Raw genomic sequence first — 18,794 nt, forward strand, 5'->3', positions numbered from 1 at the left:
TTGTTAAATTCCTCACATTTTTTTCTTTCCCTCCAGTGTGAATTCCCCATGTTGAGTAAGTTTTGAGCACAAGCTAAAAGTTTTGCCACATTATTGACATTTGAAGTTTTCCTCCAGAATGAATACTCATGGTAGCTAAGACCTACTGATGATGAAAAAATATGGTATTTACAATACATTTATACAATTTCTCTACAGTATGATCTGATGGAACCTAAGTTTTAAGAAGTGAATAAAGGATTTGTGACATAGTTCATATTTATAAGACTGCTTTCAAGCATGATTACTCAGATGACAAGGGCTGAGGACCGCCTATAGGCTTTTCACCTGTATAAATTTTCTGCAGTTCAGTATGTTTTCAGGAATCCCTAACGGCTTTACCACATCCTTTATATTTATAGGGCTTCTCTCGAGTATGAATTTTCTGATGCCTTGTAAGGTTTGCGGACCACAAAAAGGCTTTACCACATTCCTTACATTTATAAGGCTTCTCTCCGGTATGAATTTTCTCATGCTTTCTAAGCCCTGATGACCAGCAAAAGGTCTTACCACATTCTCTACATCTATAAGGCTTCTCTCCAGTATGAGTTTTCTCATGGTGAGTGAGCTGTGAGAACTGGCAAAAGGCTTCACCACATTGTTTACATTTATAGGGCTTCTCTCCAGTATGAATTTTCTGATGCGTTCTAAGGTTCCCAGACCACAAAAAGGCTTTACCACATTCCTTACATTTATAAGGCTTCTCTCTGGTATGAGTTTTCTGATGTTTTCTAAGGTACGAGGACCAGCAAAAGGCTTTACCACATATCCTACATTTATAAGGCTTCTCTCCGGTATGAATTTTCTGATGCTTTCTAAGCCCTGATGACCAGCAAAAGGTCTTATCACATTCTCTACATCTATAAGGCTTCTCTCCAGTATGAATTTTCTCATGGTGAGTGAGGTGTGAGAACTGGCAAAAGGCTTTACCACATTGTCTGCATTTATAGGGCTTCTCTCCAGTATGAGTTTTCTGATGCTTCCTAAAGTTTGTGGACCACAAAAAGGCTTTACCACATTCCTTACATGTATAAGGCTTCTCTCCGGTATGAATTTTCTGATGCTTTCTAAGGTACGAGGGCCAGCAAAAGGCTTTACCACATTCTCTACATTTATAAGGCTTTTCTCCGGTGTGAACTTTCTGATGGTTTCTAAGCACTGATGACCAGGAAAAGGTCTTACCACATTCTCTACACCTATAAGGCTTCTCTCCAGTATGAATTTTCTGATGCTGAGTGAGGTGTGCAAACTGGCAAAAGGCTTTACCGCATTGTCTACATTTATAGGGCTTCTCTCCAGTATGAATTTTCTGATGCCTTCTAAGGTTTGCGGACCACAAAAAGGCTTTGCCACATTCCTTACATTTATAAGGCTTCTCTCCGGTATGAATTTTCTGATGTTGAGTAAGTGTTGAGGACCCCCTAAAGGATTTACCACATTCTCTACACGTATAAGACTTACGTCCAGTATGTATTTTCTCATGTGAAGTATGACCTGAAATCCAATTAGATGTTTTACCAGATTCTTTACATTTTTCTGTTTCTCCTGTACAGCTTTTAACTCTATTTACATTAACTATTTTACTGACGAGTTTCCCACATGGAACACATTTGTAAACTTCCTTCCCAATACGAATACTCTTTTCTTCAGTACTACTTGAAGATTGCTTAAAAACTGTGACACATTCACGTCGTTTGCCTGTCTTCTCCACAATAGGAATAACATGATGTGTATTCTGACTTGACATTTGGTCGAAGAGTTTTTCACCTTCACGATGCTTCTCTGGAAGTTGAGTGTTCTCGCACTTATTACAATTTGACTTGAGGTTAACAGTTTTCCAATTTTCAGTGCATTGATAACTTCTGTCTTTATTCCAGGTACGCTGGTAATCCTTAAAGATAGAAAAAGCCTTTATGTCAGTTATAATTTCATTAAATATTTACATTATTCCCAAGGAACTATTCTGTGGGACCTATTAAACCATGCTGGTTGCATCAAAAATCGCTCTCAATTTCATAAAATTTCATATATTGGAGTAAAAAACAACAACTTATCAATGAAGTGAAATAATTCCTTAATAAAGGATTGCCAAATTGATTACATTTAAATTTTACATGTGCATTAGATTTCACTAGTCTTATAAATTATTGAGTGATAGTTGAATCCCACTCTCTGTTTTAAGATGACTCAAATGATTATGCACACCATGAATTATGGAAGTTCAAAGATTTTCCAGAGTGAAATAGATTATATACATTTAGGAAATGTTATTGAGCTTTGTATTTAGGATTTCATTGATCTGCAAATGTCACTGCCTTTAAGTGGAAGTTTCCCCCAAAGTGTTTTACTTTTCACCTTTTTAGGTAACAAGGATTTTATTATTAATTTAGGTAAGGTCAGTCCTTTTTAACTTCCTTTTTTCTTGTGACACACTTTTTTATCAGCTTTTCATTACAGTATCAAAGGCACACCTTCCACATCTTACCATTATTATTTTAGAGCATATTCTTGGCTTTTGCAGCAAGGCCTGGTTGTCTGCAGATGACATAGCTGAAAGACACAATAAAGGTTCACAGATATGACACTCAGGTCAATGGACGTTGAAGTTAAACAATTATTCAATATATTACGTTCTTTGTTTTTCTATTTCAGTTTCCCCAACCCCCCCCTTTCTCTCCCCTGTCCTGCCCACCTCCTCACTCTCTCACTGATTCCCCACCCTGCTGTCTATGTCCATGGGTCATTTATAGTAGTCCCTTGAAAAGACCCTTCCTTCTTTCCCTCCCTTTCCCCTCCCCACTCCCCTCTGGTAACTGTCAGTCTGTTCATTGTTAACATGCCTCTGGTTCTATTTTGCTCATTTGTTAGTTTTGTTCATTAGGATCCTGTATTAGGTAAGACCATATGGTATGTGTTTTTCACTGCCTGGCTTACTTCACTAAGCACAACACTGTCCAGTTCCATCCGTGTTGTTGTAAAGGCATGAGTTCCTGCTTTATTTCTGCTGTGTAGGATTCCACAGATATATGGTTAAATATATTTTTTAAAGGCAGGAATGCACAATAAGTGAGACAGATTCTTTAATAAACGGTGCCATAAAAATTGAACCAATACACACAAAATAATGTAACTCAACCACTTTCTTATACCATATATCAAACTCAAGATGGATTAAAAACTAAACTGTTAAGCCATGAAAACACAACAATAAAACATAGTCAATAAATTCCCAAGCTCTTAGAAAAGAAATTTTGGTATATCTTGGTGGCAGAGCAAAAAAAATAAATAAATAAACAAATGACACTACAACAAAGTAAATTTCTGCATAGCAAAGGAAATGATCAAGAAAAGAAACAAAAAGAACAATCTACTGAATAGGGAAGATACCCACCAATACCCACAATATATAAGGAACTACATAACACCAAAAAAAAAAAAAAAAACAATCCAATTAAATAATAAGCAGAGAACTTGAATAGATATTTCTCTCAACAGGATATAAAGATGTCCAATAACATATGAAAAGATGTTCAACATAATTCATCATCAGAGAAATGCAAATTGAGATCCCGAGGAAATACCAGCACACATATATCAGGATGGAAATCATCAATAAATTAACAGATCTGGCTGGTGTGGTTTAGTGGACTGAGTGCTGGCCTCTGAACCACAAAGTCCCTGGTTTGATTCCCAGTCAGGACTCATGCCAGGTCTAGAGCTGTGGGCGTGAGAGAGGAAACCGACTCATGTATCTCTCACACATCAATGTTTCTCTTCCTCTCATCCCCCTCCTTTCTGTCTCTCTAAAAGTAAATTAACAAAATCTTTTAGAGAAATAAGTCAGAGGCAACAAGAATTGGTGAAGATTCGAAAAGCGAGATCCCTCATGCATTGTCAGTGAGATTATAACCAAATTGGTACAGCCACTACAAAAAAATTTAAAAGGAGGTTCCTCAAAAATTTACAAACAAGGGTCACAGAACACAACAATTCCATTTCTGGGCAGTTATCCAAAGAATACAACAACACAAATTCAAAATTTAAATACACCACTATATCCACTGGAGCATATTCACGTAAGTGAAGATACAGAGTGGAAGAAAAAAATCACCCTTGTTTCAATGATACCGAAACTCTGGAATAAATTAGGACATTTTATCTTAGTTGACATATGACAACAAAAAAGTTCTGTCTCAATAGGTCTCCTTAAACCCATGACTCATTATGTGTTTATTTCAAAAATTAAAAAACTAAATATCCATGTTATTGAATAAAAAAGTCAATTTTATACAGTTCATATTTTCTCAAGGCAAATTCTATACCAAATTCCTTTTCCAATCTGTAGTATTATAATTTAAATTCCCATGTCTCAAATCAATCGTTCAGGAGAAAAACAAACAAGCAAACAAAAGTGATCCTCATCATGAGGAGAAGCAGAGAGGCCACAAGCTGGGGAAAAAAGTACTTGTAAAAGGACAAGATGAACAGGACGATTATGTAAGTCATTCAAAGATGTTGTCAATCTCAGCATTGACAAAAAAAGACACCTGACTAAAAATGGACAAAATACCTTACAGAGGGCACACTGAATATACAGGTTAAAAATTAGTGTACATACAAACACCCTAAATACCTTATATCACTAAAGAAATGAACACTAAAATAATGAAAATTATACGAACAGCAGATTCAAGCAACACTAAAGCCCCTGCTGGAAAGGGAATGCAGGACACTGACAACAGCAAATGCGGCTGTGGATGGGGAGCAACCAGGCTCTCATTCATTGCTGGTGAAAATGCAAATGTTACAGCCCCTGGGAAAGAGAGTGTGAGGGTTCTAACAAAACTAAAAATAAGGGGGAGGCCTGGGTGGAGAGGGCGCAAGGGCTAAGAATTGGGACAACTGCCAATAGTATATACAATAAATATTTTTTAAACCTAAAATACACTTATTATATAATCCAGTAATTGTGCTCCTTAGTATTTAATCAAACACCTAAACACTTTTATCTACACAAAAGCCTACTGGTGACTATAGATGCTTCATTTATAGTATCCAATAATTCAAACAAATGGAAATATCTGTTAATACATGAAGAGATAAGTAAACTGAAATACATAATTTGAAATATTATTTAGTGCTATAAAGAAATAATATATCAAGTCATGAACAGATGTTAAAGAAACCTAAAACACAGAACGAAGATGAGGTGCTCAGTTGGTTAGAGCATCGTCCAGATACACCAAGGTTGTACATTTGATTCCTAATCATGGCACATACAAGATTAGACCACTGAATGCATAAATAAGCACAACAACAAATAGATCTCTCCCTCTAAAAAATGAATAAATAAAATTAAAAACACAAGAGTCCAATTTGAAAAGGTTATATACTATAAAATAATAACTACATGACATTCCAGAAAAAACAAAATGAGAGACACAGTAAAAAGATCAATGACTGCAAGAGTTTAGGAGACATAGACATAAACAGGCAGAGCACAGAGAATACTGAGGGTGAAGAAACACGTCTCTAGGACACTATCATGTGTATATATGTCATCACGAGTGTTCCAACTCATGTATACATACAACCCACCAGTGAACCCTACCGTACAGATGTAGCTTCATACATACCCCAAAAGCACCTCTTTGGTGGAGGCCATTGATAACGGAGGAGGTTATGGAGGCAGGAGCAGGGAGAGTGTAGGAATTCTCATTTACTTGTACACAATTTTGCTGTGAACCTAAAACTGTTCTTTGAAAAAGTTTTTCACAGACCTTCTTCTCTGAAGGATCTATGCTCAGGTCTATGCATCTTTCCTATGGTTCTTTATGCACATCCAAAAAACAAATGTTTTCATCCTCCATTAAATACACACACACAGGACTTCCAACAAGATGGAGGCCAAGACTGACACATTCCATCTCCCTCCACAACTAAGAAGGACTACAACTACCTCAAAACCAAAAATAACCAGAAGTTCCAGAAAGTAAAGCTACATGGAAATCCAACGTATTAAGTTATAAACAAGTGGTGCCGTCTGAATGGGTAGGAGGGGTGAAGCCGGGGCGGAGAGGTCAAGTGGTGCTGGCGGTGGCAGCTGCAGTCACAGGTGGCTGGACGGCGGTAAGCACAGACACCCATATTTAAGGGGAGGTGAGAAGTGCCTAGGAGCACCCTTAGCTGCAGACCATACCTGTCGGCTTGTGGTTCCAATGCCGGGGAAAGCAGACCCCCATTACCTCAGACTGTGAGGCCCAGAGGGTGTGGGGACTGAGGAGGAGGCTCCCAATCTGTCAGCGGAGAGAGAATGGCAGGAATCCATCTTGGACCCCTGCCCCCACACAAAGCACCACAGAGTGGTAAGAAGGTTCACCAAGTTGTGACAACTGCATGGGGCTCCACCCCTGTAGTGTAGGAGGTGTGACAGCCCCACCCAGGAAGCAAAAAAACCTGCCAGGATGGCAGGGTTAATGATACAAATCCCAATCACACAGCTAACCAAAAAGCAAATACAGGATTTAACGGACGAACAAATAGGTAACCTTTCTGAGGCTCAGTTCAGAGCTTTAGTTATCAGACAGATTACAGAAATAAGAGCGGGACTTAATCAAGACGGGGAAGGAATGAAAGCTAGTCCTGCTGAAATGAACAAAAACACGTGAAACAAGTGGTGATGGAAGGAAAACCAGGGATCAAATCAACAAATTGGAACATAGGGAAGGAACATAGTCAACCAGTGCAGAAAGAGGAAACAAAAGTGAGAAAAATGAGGAGACGCTCAGAAACCTCTGGGACAACTACAAGACAGCGAACATTCGAATTATAAGATTGTGAGAAGGTGAAGAAGGAGAACTAGAAATTGAAAAATTATGTGAAAAAATAATGAAGAAGAACTTCCCTAACTTGGGGAAGGAAATAGACTTACAGGTCCAGGAAGCACATAGATTTCCAAATCAACTGGACGCAGGGAGAACCACACCAAGACACATTATAATCAAAATGTCAAAAATTAAGAATAAAGAAAGAATCTTAAAAGCAGCAAGAGAGAAGAAGAGAATTATGTACAAAGGGGTCCCAATTAGACTATCAGCTGACTTCTCAAAGGAGACTCTGCAGGCAAGAAGGGACTGGCAAGAAATAGTCAAAGTAATGAAAAGCAAAAACGTACAGCCACGATTACTCTACCCAGCAAAGCTGTCATTCAGAATAGAAGGACACAGAAAGTGCATCCAGGATAAAGTAAAAGTGAAAGAGTTCATCAGATTCAAACCACTGTTATATGAAATGTTAAAGAGACTTGTTTAGAAGAAAGAGGATCAAAACTATGAACATGAAAAGGAAAACTGTATCACAACAACCAACAGCAGAAGCTAGGGAATCGAAACAAAGGAAAACCAAGTATGCAACGAGAGTGGAAAAGAATTATAGGTATGGGGAACATATAGAGGGGAGGTCATTGCAGAGGGGGAAGGAGGGAAAGGGAGATAGATGATGCAGGAATTAAGAAGCATAGTAGGAGGGAGTGGAGTAGACAGGAAGATGTTGAGAAGAACGGTATACACAACCAATGGGCATGGACTGAGGGGGGGTGAACAACTGGAGGTAGAAGGTGTCACTGGGTGGAGGGGAGCAGAGGGGAAAAAAATTGGGACAACTGTAACAGCATAATCAATAAAACATATTTAAAAAATAAATAAAATAACACACACACACACACTATATATATACATCACCTCACAACGATAAGGGTGACCAGATTCAAAAAAACAAACACCGAGTGTTTCCAAAAATGTAGAGAAAGTAGACCCTATACATGGTTGAGTGAAAGATAAATGGTGCAAACAGCATGAATAATAACAAGGGGTTTGTCAAAAAATTAAAATAGAAGCGTTTTGTCATTCAGACCTTCTACTCAGAGGGTTTGTCAAAGAGTTCAAAGGAGCATTTCTAAGAGACACGTGCACACCCAGGTCAACTGTAGCATTATTCACAAAAACTTATATAGGAAGAAACAACCCCAACATCTATGGGTAAATACGTAATTAAAAAATGTAGTAAATACATAAAATAAAACATTGCCCTGCCTAGAAACAGTAAAAGGTGATATCATCTGACATCATAAAGACAAACACTGAGAACCTTTTTTAAGTGACGTGCACAGTCACAAAGAGACAGACACTAAAGGATTCCACTTAGGTAAGTAATCTTCCAGAGCCCACACAATAGAAAGAAAAAAAAAAGGTAGTTACCTGGACTTTGGTGTTCAGGGAAATGAGAAAATGGTTAACGGACATTAAGACACTTTTGCAGGGTGAAAGTTTCAGAAGAACAAGTGCACAACAAAGAAAATATACTATGATTGAATTGTAAAGTTACAGATGGTTAAGAGAGTAGATGTTTGCCTCACTTTTTACAAAAGATTTTATTTACCTTACTTTTTGCTCCATAAGATGCACTTCTTTCCCCCCCAAAGTGGGAGGAAAATGTCTGTGTGTCTTATGAAGTGAATATTGCATCACAGACTGAGATGTGTATTACCTGACCTGTCAGAGGTGGCAAGAGATTTCAAGAGGAAGTGGTGGGCCCATGCAAAACCTCTGGGGACACTTAAATGTTGCACTTTACTGCTGAATCTCATGGCGTAAAATCAGTGTGAAGATAGCAAAAAAATTGATATCAGTGATTGTGAGCAACAGAGCTTCATAAATTCTGACACTAGCAATGATGAGTTCTTGGGGTACCCATAAAACTAGAAGAGCAAACTTGAACCTTAAAGTCTCTCCGCATTTGTTAGACAGTGATGGTGGTTCTTAATACCTCTGCTGACTGCTGTTTACTTTCTATGGTTGAAATATTATACTGTTATATTTTATTAAATATTTAATACACCATTTGGTTCAGATTTTTTTTTTCTTGTTTTCCCCCTCTAAGGCTAGGTGTGTCTTAAGGTCAGGTGCGTCTTATAGGGTGAAAAATACGGTATTTAATTTTTTTAGAAAGAGGGAAGGGAAGGAGAAAGAGCGAGAAACATCAATGTGTGAGAGAAAGGTCAATCATCTGCCTCTTTCTTGTACATCCCCACCAAAGGGCTGAATCCAAAACCCAGGAGTATATGTGCCCTAACTGGAAATTGAACCAGCAACCTTTCAGTTTGCAGAAAGATGTCCAATGAACCGAGCCACACTGGTCAGGGCGGTTTTTCATCAAAATTTAAAATGAGATATAATATCTAAAAGAGATAGTTATAAAACTTTAAAAATTACATTTAACTTAAAAATGTATTTATCTCACATAAACAGAACATAAATTCAGTCATGAAGAGATATAATATTAAGACTAACTCTGAAACTCACAGGACCAATCAATCACCGACCATGGACCAAGCACAGAGAGAAACAAGGCGAGTCATCAACAAAGTAGGGTAAAAAACCACACAAACATGCACATAATGGCAACTGGCACATGGCTGATACATAATTGAATTAAGTTTCACAATGTCTTTAGTGTAGTGAAGTGAAAACTATCGTTCATGTTCCTAAGATATAAATAAAAAAAAAAAATACATTCAACTGCATTTGGGGAACCTATCACAAAAAAGGTATCTCGCTGGAACACCCATGGGAATTGTGGCTGACTGAGATTAAGGGGCGCTGGAGTCCAAGGGTTGCTCTTAAAGGTTCAGACACAGACTTACACGAACTTGCTTCTTCTGAATTCCAGCCTTAGGACAGCAACTTGAAAGACCCCAGGGACATATGCGGAGGAGCTGAATTGACTGGCTGCAGGGCAAAGTCTGTAGGGGCAGCTCTCACCCACACAGCAGTCCTGGCACAGGCCATTATTCCACTGCTGAGCCCTCCCCACCACAGGACTAGCAGGCAGGTGCCGTATGTGAGTCCCCGTCTTCCTGGATAACATTGTAGCCCTGTCCCAGTGATTCCCTAGACCTTGCCCCACATAGTCTGACATTCCACCCAAGGTATGTCCAGTGGCTTTTCCATAAAAATTGCCTCTCTTGCCTCATGCTTCAGACCCTCCTTAATTCCAGAAACAAACAGCACCTGCATGCCCCATATCACTCACTCAGGGGCTGCATGTATGGCACTAGTTGCAGCTGGCCTTGCACTGTCTTTCCCTCTCCTGGGCTTCTCCACCCCAAGCACAAGTAGGAGCAACTGCATATCACTCTGTAACTCATGCCAGGTGGAACTGAGCAGTTCATAGTTGGTGGCTGACCTTGCACCTGAAGAGCTGACCTAGAGCCAGTGCACCCAGTGGACAGCTTAGGACAAGGCCGCATTACAACCCTACCACTTTTACAAGCGACACATTCCTGGGGGTGACTTGGTGGGCACAAAGGCACCACTGAACATTTTCCTAATATAAAGTGCCTAATAATTGTGTGGCTCACTTCTTACCAAAGGAGCACACTTGGGCATGTTGTCTCAGCACTTCTTAATATAAAAGCAGAGTATCTGACTAAGGTGTAATCAGAAAGGGAAAACATACAAGGAACAGTCCCGGGCATCATTGTACTGAATAAGAAAAAAATGATAAAACGACAGTGATCAAGAAATCAGGTTCACAATAAATCCTTCCTACATGGTGGTTCTAAGGTTGCCTATGGCAGTAATTTATTGAAGAACTCTATAAGGAGATACATTAAATAATTCTAACATAAAGAAATTGGAGTATACAAAATGGAGATTTCATATGTTAATTCATATAAAGCGAAACGATATTGTGAAGGGAAAGAGAAAACTGGATTGTATCACTTTGCGGAGGTATATTGGCCTACGAGGAAGTCACTGATTCTTAACTTTCTGGGATTGTGTTTGAAGCCTCATAGGATTAGAAATTATATACCAGAAAACATGACACCACTCCTCAGGGATCCTGAGATAAGGGACAATTTTGAGGATCTCAACCACTTCCTTCATAAACACAGTTCATGACACAAAAGCAAAGCTTAAAAAACTAAAAATGAATTTCTATTTTCTCTGCAACAAGCAGATTTTTCCAGGTCCCCAATACAATGGAAACAGAGCCTGACCATTTGGGTCCTCATGGTCGAAGGTGAGGCCTTTGGCCCCAAGTGCTAATAGGATGACACAGGTCACTGGAGTAGAACCAGAGTCGGAAGATGACATAGGAGCAACGGACTTCCTGGAGACCAACGGGCCCTCTGTGACAGCAACAGAAATCAACCTGGGATTTTCAAAATACTTCCACTGAAGCACAGTTCCCAAACCACAGTTTATGTCTGGTGTCCTGGGTGACCTAGGGTTCTCTCACCTCTGTCATCTATTCTATTCCCACCTACCTGAATGGCCGGATATTGGTTTTTCTCTGCAAACATCCCAGCGCTCCTTCATTTGCTCCAAAATAGTGACCAGGGCTGGCTTACGGAAAACATGACCTGTTTATAAAAGAAATATTCTTTTTGATAGATTCTCCCATTTAAGATGCAGCTTATGCTCAGATAAGATTGGTAGAAAATTAATAACCCTCAAAATCTCCTTTGAGAGCAAGAATTTGAAAGGTGATCATACAAAGCAAAAGTCCCCAAATGGTGTTCAGCAAATAAAGTAAACAAAATCCTGTGGCTGCAGTAGGAAGTTTGAAAGAAACTCATCCTCACCCACGGAGACCAGGTTCCTGTAGTTCTCCAACATCACATCCACGTACAATTTCCGCTGAGTTGGGTCCAGGCAGTCCCACTCCTCCTGAGAGAAATTTACTGACACGTCCCTGAATGTAAAAGGACCCTGAAAAGTAAGACACATTTATGAAGGGGCCACCAGAAGTTAATAATATAACACAACGTGAAAGCAGTGTTAGAAGTGGGTGAACATAGGAGACTACACTGACTCATCCAGTAAGATCATTCTGACCCAGTGATGTTCTCTAATGTACTTTCTAACACTGAGAAATGAGTGACCATGTCCTCAATCCACTGCAGAGATTTTTCAGCAAAATAACCTTTTAAATGAAGGGACAGACACAGCCATATGGATGCTCAGTGTTGTATTTGTCTCATTCAGGATAAAGTGTGTATATTGCTGAGTAGAAAAATCATGGGGAACTGGAAGTGTAAGTACTTCTTCACGTCTAAGTGAGACAACAAAAAACTGCAGTTTTTAAAAATTGTAGATTTTATTTCAGAACTTCTGGGATGGGGCCTGTTTCCACATCTTTTATAAGCCCATGTTTTACTAGTGACACCACTGTCTCTGGTTCTCATGACATACTTCTTATTAAGAAGGAAAGAAGTCATGTGAAAATGTTCACTAATAAACATTAATGTTTGCAAATGTCTATGCAGATGAGACTTTCTTGTATTGAATGCAAACACTGAAGTGCGTTTAAATAGAAACAAGCCCTGGCTGGTGTGGCTTAGTAAATGGAGCGCAGGTCTGCGAATCAAAGGGACACCGGTTTGATTCCCAGTGAGGGCACATGCCTGGGTGGCAGGCCAGGTCTCCATCCAGGTCCCTAGCTGGAGGCTCCCAAGACATAACCAGACATTTATGTTTCTCTCCCTGTCTGTCTCTCTCCTTTCCACTCTCTCAAAAAATAATACATACATAAATACATGCATACAAGCAAGACCTTTGTACCAAACTACTGAGCTAGTCTCTTCAATCTAGTCTTGTCAGCACCTGCTGAGCTATCCTGACCAACAAAACGAGCATTTCTTACCCTGGGTCTACAGAGCTGATGCTGCAGCTACATGAACCTAAAAGCTACATCTTAGTTCTTCGCCAATACCCAAACCTCTGAGCCCATCCCAACCAGGGTGTTGCACACGGGTGCCTTCCCAGGTAGGTCTGTGAGAAAGGGGATGCTTTCAGTAGTGAAAAGTCATTAATTCAAGGCAGAAATTCTTCACGGTCTTGGGGACCTTGGATAAAGAGAACGAGAGAAGGCTCTGGGACAAAGGGGAGAAATTTGTAAAATGATGACTCTAACAATCATAAGAAGGAAGAAAATGAGGAGACAAAAACAATCGCACTAGGCAAGAACATCAGAGGCAGAGAAATAAAGGTTGCACATTCTAACCCACTGATGTTCAGAAGAAAAGCAAACGCAGCTGCTGACTGAGGACACATCGTTTACCTGAGAAGCAGCCATGGCGCCCAGGTCCTGCTCCTGCTCCGGGCTGTTTTCTCAGTCGATGATATGCGAGGAGTCACACTGGCATTTTGAGAATGTGCCTTCAAAGGTGTCCACACAGCCCTGGAATTCGCTTCCAGCCCAATGACAAGCAGAAGGACCTGAAATGCTGGCTGGAAAGGTCACCCTCCCCTGTCCTTTGTCACGGGAGAGGCAGGAACACTAATCTCCTACATGATGACCACATGGTAGTTTTTCATTTTTCTTTTCAGGTGCCCTCTCCTCACAGATGTCCACAAACTCATAGAGCACTGAGAACGTGTGCTGCTCTCCTGAACCCCAACCCAGCAGAGAACCACGCAACCTCCCCTGACCAAAGTGTGCTCCTGACGCTTACAAGGGCATGCCGGTATACCCTTTCCTTCCACCCTCCAGATAGGCTTTCTCCTTTCTTTCTGTAAGTGCCAAGGGCCATTCTTTTGTCTCTATTGTTCCCTGAGCTCACTGCTAACTGTGGAAATTAAATTAAAAATTTCTTAGTTAAAAAAAAAAAAAAAAAGGCATGCTGGCTGAGTGGCTCTGTTGATTGCAGCAGCATCCCGGACACCAAAACGCTGTGAGGCTGATTCAGTCAGGACACCCACCTAGGCTGCAGGTTCTACCCCTCTCTGGTGCATGTGGGAGGCAGCACATTGATGTTTCTTTCACACCAATGTATTCTCTCTCTCTCTCTCTCTCTCTCTCTCTCTCTCTGTGTCTCTATTATCAATAAGCACATCCACAAATGAGAATATTTTTAAAATGCATCCCAAAGAACTCCTACCAATCCCTGGGCTCACCTTAGGATGACCCAGAACACTTCAGTAAACAAGGATGCTCCACCCAGAGTACGTGTCCAGCTCTGTGGAGGATGACATAGCTGATGTCATTTCTCAGAACTTCCCAGGTGACTTAATACAAACATGAAAGAAAACAGTTTATCATTCATAAGCATGCAGACCCCTAGGGAATGAGGGCCCCACTACAAGTTATAATTCTGCTGGTTTGCAGTGGGGTCTATGAAATGGCATCTTTATCTAGTTCCCACCTGGTGCCTGAGTTACTCCTCCAGAGCTGTTTTCTGTAGCACTGGGAAACACATATCAGACGCAGCACACCTCAGATATCTTGGTCCTCTGATACTTTGGGCAGAAACCTCTAAAAGGACAGGCTCCAAGGGCAAAAATTATTATTTTCTAGGAAATTATAGACTTATTTCAGAAATATAAAGTGATAAATACAAGTTTTGATGTTGAAAAAATGAAAACATTAGCTATAAAACATGTGCATCAAATTACACAATGAAATGATGGACTTTCTGGGACCCACATTTCAGGTCAATCCAGTGCTTCTTTCAATATTTTCAGAGAATGGACAAGTGGGACTTGAGGGGACTGCTCCTCTGACGCTCACAGTTACCGAGAGAACAAATCACATAAAGGGAAGGAAAAAAGCTCCTGTAAATTAGACGAACTCTTTTTTTTTTTTTTTTTTTTTTTAGTATCTCCCATGACCAGGACCTGGGCTGGGTACACGGTGGATGCAATGAAGCCTGGGGATGCTCCTCTCTTTTAGGGGATTACAGACTGGTTGGAGAGATAGGAGGCACGTGTATAAATAGGAAAGTCACATTAATTGAAGTGACAGGATGGGGAGGGAATAATTCCACATCATTGTTAAAACTGCAATTCATTCTAAATTATTTGGGTCAAATTAATTATGGTGAGGCATAGCAGGGACCTAGACGAACTCATCTCCAGGGCAGGCCTCTGTTGGTAAGCTAAAAATTACAGCAAATCACTGAAATACCAAAGCTAGTATTAAGTGGTACCTCATTGTTAGGGATAAAGAAGCAAGCCAGTGACTCTCAAACCAGTAGGAGATAATTAACAGATGAATCTTGGAAAAGGGGCGAGGAAATGATAGTCTGAAGCTCCTCACACATATCTCTGTGATCAAAAGGCGGAAGATTGTTGTCACCAAACACAGAGAAATGAGAAGATGTAGCTAGATAACTTTGCAAATAAGTTGGAGATAGACCTAAAACTAGATTACCCTTAGTTAATCATACCCTGTGTTAAGTAGTTAATCAAGTTAGATTTTGAGCCTGAATTAACCAGTAATGGAGAAAACAGGGGAGAAGTTGAGAGGAAGGGGAGTTAATTGCATTACTATAAAACCAGTTTTCTTTGTCTACTTCATACGCACGTGCTCCTGGCTGAGGGTGCGCCCGACTCTGCAGACTCTTTAATAAACTCACATTGCTTCTCAAGTCCTGTGTCCCTGTGTTTTATTGTCAGCGTTTCTCACACTCATAATCTAAGAGAAGTTTGCTTATGAACTTGAAATAATGATCCGAAGGGCAAATTTACTGTTAGTCCTGCACAGACTCCCCGTTCATGCTTTCCTGACTCTGCTAAGTTCTAGGAACAGTTAGTCTAGATCTTTATTTCACCACCCAACTTTCAATCCTGTCATAATTCTTAAGAGAATGAAGTGACATGCAGATTTCAGAGATTTTAAAGTTATCTATGTATTTAAACTTCTGTACAAAGATTTTAAACTTTGTTTATGGAATACCCTTTCCCTAAACGTACTCTTTCTTCCTATCTTTTCCCCCTTCTTCTGGCTACTCTGTATTTCTGTGTATGGCTATGTTTCTGTCTCTTCCTCGTTTCTCTGCACTTTTGTCCTTTCCTGTGTTTCCCATCCCCCCTCCCTGCTCTTTCTCCCCTTTTCTCTGCTCCTGTCTCGACACCAGTTCCTGGAAACTCTAAAAACCTTTTTCACCTTCACTGGCTCTTTCTCCCTGATCTTTCTCATTGCTCCCATTTCCGTGACTCTGGGTCCCCTCTGCTGCCCGAGACAGTCTATCTTGAAACTCCCCGACCCCATAACTGGCTGGTTTCAGTGCTGTTTCTCCTTCTGACCCGTGACCCCAAACCCCGTTCCCGTCCCTGCTGTCGCACCCCCAAACCCCTCAGAACTCCTCCCTCCGTCTGAGCGCCTCGCCCTGTGCCGCCCCCACGTCTGCTCACAGGCCCCCGCCCCGTCAGTTCCCCGCGTCTCCCCGGGGCCCCTCCATCTTCCCGGCATCTCTCCCGTCTGCCCCCCCCAAGTGACCCCTCAGTCCCACGGCGCTGCCCCGTCCCTCCCCCACCCCCAGCGCCGCCGTCTCTCACGGCCCCTCACCGGCCTCTCCTCCCTCTCACGGCCCGTCTCCCTCACCCCGTGTCCGGATCCCCTCACAGCCTCGTCCCGCCGCCGTCCCGCGGGCCCCTCGCCCTCTCCGCCTCCACAAAGGTCCTCCCGCGGGGGCAGGTCGCGCCTCTGTGGACCCCGTGTTCTGCCCAGTCCCACCCAGTGGCAGGTGTTCGTCCTGGGTTCGGGTCTCCTAGTAAATGAGGGTGGGGGAGGGGAGGACTCCGGTGGGCCGACTGCAGAGCCCGAGGCCGCCGTGCAATCCGAGCTCCTAGAGCCCAGAGCGACAAGGCGGTGGGGGCGAGGCGGTGACGGTGGGACGGGTGCAGGGTTGGGGGGAAGGGCGCTAACGAACGCGGAGCGTCCACGCGTCAGCCTCACAAGGACCCCGGACTCACCGCTGCTGGAGGCGCTGCAGCGGGGACGTCAACGTCTGCAGTGACCCTCAGCCTTTTCCGGCTCAGGAATGAGGACGTGGAAAATCAAGTTTCAAGCAGAGGGACCCAAACTAGGAAGAGAACACCCTAAGCTTTGTCCAGTCTCTTTGTCTGTGAGAGTCTGCGCATGCCCCTCACTCATCACGTGATCAGCCTGAGCTGAGCGCCTGTGCATGAGGGTGCGGGCGGTCGCTAGCCTCGGAAAGAGGAATAGACGGGAGCGGCGCCTCAATGGCTTGGTTTGCGCTCCATTCCACCTGGATCGCCTTGGTTATAGGCTTTCCTTGGTCGTTGTTTTCGATGTATGTGCATAATTATTACTAAAATTTATAAGATCATTTTCCAGAATTAATATCTTGCTGACCCTTCAATGATTAAACTTTAGGTAAGATCTTTCCCACACAATGTGACCTTCTCTCTGGTTTCTCACGTTCTTCAATCCATATTAAATGGCGCTGGAAAGAAAAGACGGTGTTCCGGTGGACGGCTCTGGCAGAGGCTCTATGGACAAGGCGTGGGGCCTGAAGAGAGCTCAGGCAAATGCAGTGACAATGAGGACGTGAGTGCCACCTTGTTATGTATGTATTTAAACTTCTGTACAAAGGGTTTCCTATCTTTATTCCCTTCTTGCCACTACTCTGTATTTCTGTGTATGACTGTGTTTCTGTCTCTTCCCTGTTTCTCTGCACTTTTGTTCTTCCCTGTTTCCCCTCCCCCCTTCCTGCTCTTTCTCCCCTTTTCTCTGTTCCTGTCTCAACACCAGGTCCTGGAAACTCTAAAACCCTTTTTCACCTTCATTGGCTCTTTCTCCCTGATCTTTCTCATTGCTCCCATTTCCGTCAATCTGGGTCCCCTTTGCTGCCCATGACAGTCTATCCCGTCACCCTCCTCCCCGCCCACATACACACACGACTGGCTCACCCTCAGCGCTGTTCCTCCCTCTGACCCGTGACCCCAAACCCCGTTCCCGTCCCCGCTATCGCGCCCCCAACTCTTCTCCTCAGAACCGCTTCCTCCGTCTGAAGCGCCTCGCCCTGTGCCGCCCCCATGTCTGCGCACAGGCCCCCGCCCCGTCAGCTCCCCGCGTCTCCCCGGGGCCCCTCCGTCTCCCCGGCATCTCTCCCGTCCTCGTCCCCGGCTGCCCCCCCCCCCCCCAGTGACCCGTCATTCCCACGGCGCTGCCCCGTGCCTCCCCCACCCCCGGCGTCGCCGTCTCCCACGGTCCCTCACCGGCCTCTCCTCCCTCTCACGGCCCGTCTCCCTCACCCCGTGCCCGGATCCCCTCACAGCCTCGTCCCGCCGCCGTCCCGCGGGCCCCTCGCCCTCACCGCCTCCACAAAGGCCCTCCCGCGGGGGGCAGGTCACCTCTTCTGGGGACCCCGTGTTCTGCCCAATCCCACCCAATGGCAGGTGTTGTCCTGGGTTCGGGTCTCCTAGTAAATGAGGGTGGGGGAGGGGAGGACTCCGGTGGGCCGACTGCAGAGCCCCAGGCCGCCGTGCAATCGGAGCTCCTAGAGCCCAGAGCGACAAGGCGGTGGGGGCGAGGCGGTGACAGTGGGACGGGTGCAGGGTTGGGGGGAAGGGCGCTAACGAACGCGGAGCGTCCACGCGTCAGCCTCACAAGGACCCCGAACTCACCGCTGCTGGAGGCGCTGCAGCGGGGACGTCAACGTCTGCAGTGACCCTCAGCCTTTTCCGGCTCAGGAATGAGAACTTAGAAACTCTAGTTTGAACCGGAGAAAACGAAACTAGGAAGAGAACACCCTAAGTTTTGTTTCTCCAGTCTCTTAGTCTGTGAGAGTCTGCGCTTGCTCCTCACTCATGACGTGGACGAGCCTGAGCTGAGCGCCTGTGCATGAGGGTGTGGGCGGGGCGGGGCGGGGCGGGGCGGGGCGGGGCGGAGGGCGCAAGCCTCGGAAAGGGCCGGCAGGTGCAGAGAAGAGCAATAGACGGGAG

General features: G+C 43.3%; 2 protein-coding genes across 2 annotated transcripts; both read right to left on the bottom strand.

Moving 5' to 3' along the window:
* Positions 1-283: 283 nt before the first annotated feature.
* On the bottom strand, positions 284-1,786 carry LOC149995326 (uncharacterized). Its single transcript, XM_090259185.1, is given in 2 exon segments — positions 284-1,446; positions 1,606-1,786. Coding segments are annotated over 2 exon segments (1,344 nt in total).
* A 9,568-nt stretch (positions 1,787-11,354) lies between these two features.
* Positions 11,355-13,179, bottom strand: LOC149995327 (KRAB domain-containing protein 5-like). Its single transcript, XM_090261369.1, has 3 exons — positions 13,165-13,179; positions 11,687-11,813; positions 11,355-11,464 (listed from the first exon to the last, which is right to left on the bottom strand). The coding sequence occupies exons 1-3, from the start codon at positions 13,177-13,179 to the stop codon at positions 11,355-11,357; spliced, it is 252 nt and encodes an 83-aa protein (XP_090117495.1).
* Between the last annotated feature and the right edge of the window lie 5,615 nt (positions 13,180-18,794).

This window comes from Furipterus horrens, unplaced genomic scaffold (assembly GCF_987537825.1).
Source record: "Furipterus horrens unplaced genomic scaffold, mFurHor1.1.pri manual_scaffold_13, whole genome shotgun sequence".
NCBI lineage: Eukaryota > Metazoa > Chordata > Mammalia > Chiroptera > Furipteridae > Furipterus > Furipterus horrens.